This window comes from Myotis davidii, unplaced genomic scaffold, assembly GCF_000327345.1.
Source record: "Myotis davidii unplaced genomic scaffold, ASM32734v1 scaffold290, whole genome shotgun sequence".
In the NCBI taxonomy this organism is placed as follows: Eukaryota; Metazoa; Chordata; class Mammalia; order Chiroptera; family Vespertilionidae; genus Myotis; species Myotis davidii.
In genome coordinates this window covers 243,216-245,029 of record NW_006285049.1, presented here as the reverse complement: position 1 = coordinate 245,029, position 1,814 = coordinate 243,216, and the positions used below count along the sequence as shown (strand labels likewise).

General features: G+C 52.9%; 1 protein-coding gene across 1 annotated transcript in view; it reads left to right on the top strand.

Annotated features, from left to right (window-relative positions):
- The window catches only part of GPD1 (glycerol-3-phosphate dehydrogenase 1), a 5,670-nt gene extending 4,359 nt beyond the window's left edge, over positions 1–1,311 (top strand). Inside the window, exon 8 of the mRNA XM_006755444.2 lies at positions 678–1,311. Within this exon, the coding sequence (XP_006755507.1) occupies positions 678–774 (97 nt within the window). The 3' untranslated portion in view covers positions 775–1,311. The remainder of the gene's footprint in view (positions 1–677) is intronic.
- The last annotated feature ends 503 nt before the right edge of the window (positions 1,312–1,814 follow it).

Sequence of the window (1,814 nt, the reverse complement as noted above, 5' to 3'; positions counted from 1 at the left end):
CAGGAATAAGCTCACCTGATTGTCCTGTTTTTCTGTCTATCATCCCGAGTCTAAGCTGCTCACCTAAAGCCAACCCTCTGTCCCTGAATACTGTCCTGGGTGCTGAGGTGTGAGGACAGTCTCTACGTCAAAGTGTTGCTTTATGTAAAGCACAAAGACAAGAGGGGGTGATGGACTGATCAGAGCAGAGCTCTGTTGGCTGAGAAAGAATCCTGGAATAAGAGAATGAAACAGGCTCAAAAGATCAGCTCATGGCTGGTCAGAGTCAGCCTCCTGGTAAAGCAAACAGCCTGGGCAAGAGGATGAGAAGAAGGAAACCGGCATTTATGAAGCACCTTCATAGAAAACATACTCACTTCAGTGCTTCTCACATCGGCCCCATTTTACAGTTGATGATACCGAGGCTCACAGAGGTTAAGTGTTTGTCCACTTGGATCAAAGCAATTTCAGGGAATCAGTTGGCCAGTTCAATATGATAGGGAGCAAGGCAATTAACAACCTGACCCTAAAACCCAGAGCTAGGAAGTTCAAATTCTCAGCAACTGGAAATTGAGAGCCAGAGTCTACCTGAACTCCAAGGTGGGAGAGTAGGAGAGTAGAGGGTTAGGAGGGGGTGGGGAGTGGGGGTTAGAGGATGTACAAGGAGGCTAAGCTGGGTCTCTCCCTCCCCATTCCAGGTTCCCTCTGTTCATGGCTGTGTATAGAATATGCTACGAGAGCCAGCCCGTGGGCGAATTCATCCGCTGCCTGCAGAATCATCCAGAACATCTGTGAGCAGGGCTGTGGCCCAGGCCAGGCAGTTTCTTTACCCCAGTGGAGACAGGCAGAAGCTTGTGTATCTGGCCACCGAGATATTTGGGACCCCCCCACAGAACAGCCTCTTCTCAGCTTTTCACCCGACAGGAAGTTGTAGGGCCCAGCAACCTGTCTGGAGACCCTGAACCAAGCAGCCTGCAGCCTCTTGCCACATCTCAGCAGAAATGGAGATGCCTCGATCCTCTCCAGATGTGGCGCTTTCTCCCTGTCCTCTGGGAAGGCCCAGTGCTGCCTGCTTTGGGTGTGTGGTGGAGGGAGAAGGAAGGCAATAGGTGCTCCCTGCTGCTTCACACAGAACAGGAGTCCTGTCCCAAGCCGTTAAGTAGCTAAAGAACTATCTCCGCCACAAGAGGGATGAGGCAAGGGCTGCCAGAGAGGGGTCTGGGCTTTTGAGCTGACATAGGGACTCCTTTGCTCTGTCTGACCTCTGCCAGGCCCTGCACAGCATCAATGGATCTCAGTGTTTGTTAACAAAATACAAAGATCTCAACCCCCTTCTAGCTTCTCCTAGCAACATCTGCGTCCTCAGAAACCTCTGGTCATTCCCTTTCCCCTCCCCCAGGCTGCCCTGGCACCACAGTGGCTACCATGCTGGCATCTCTGGCCCTGGGGCTTGTCATTCTCCCCATGGACTTCCTGGTTCCTAGTTTTTTTGCCAGCTCCTCCCCACAGTGCGTGACCTTTCCAAGTCTTCCCTCCTCCTCCCCGCCAGCACCCTCTTTGAGGAGCAAGAACTTAATCTGTTGACAGAGCTACACCTTTCCACAGCAGGCGCAGATCACTCTGCTCCCTGTGACCTTTGCAGTTGCCCTGCCTCCCTTCTCAGGAGGTCTGACAGGGGAGGTTTCAGCTGGGTTCCTCCTGCTACCTCCTCAGGACATCCTTGGCTCCACCCCTTTCCTCCTCCCAAAGCCTGAACCAGGTGGCTAGAGAGTGGCCCAAAGCTGATCAGGGGTAGGTAAGGGTGACCATGTCCCATGTTGGTGGAACATTCCAAG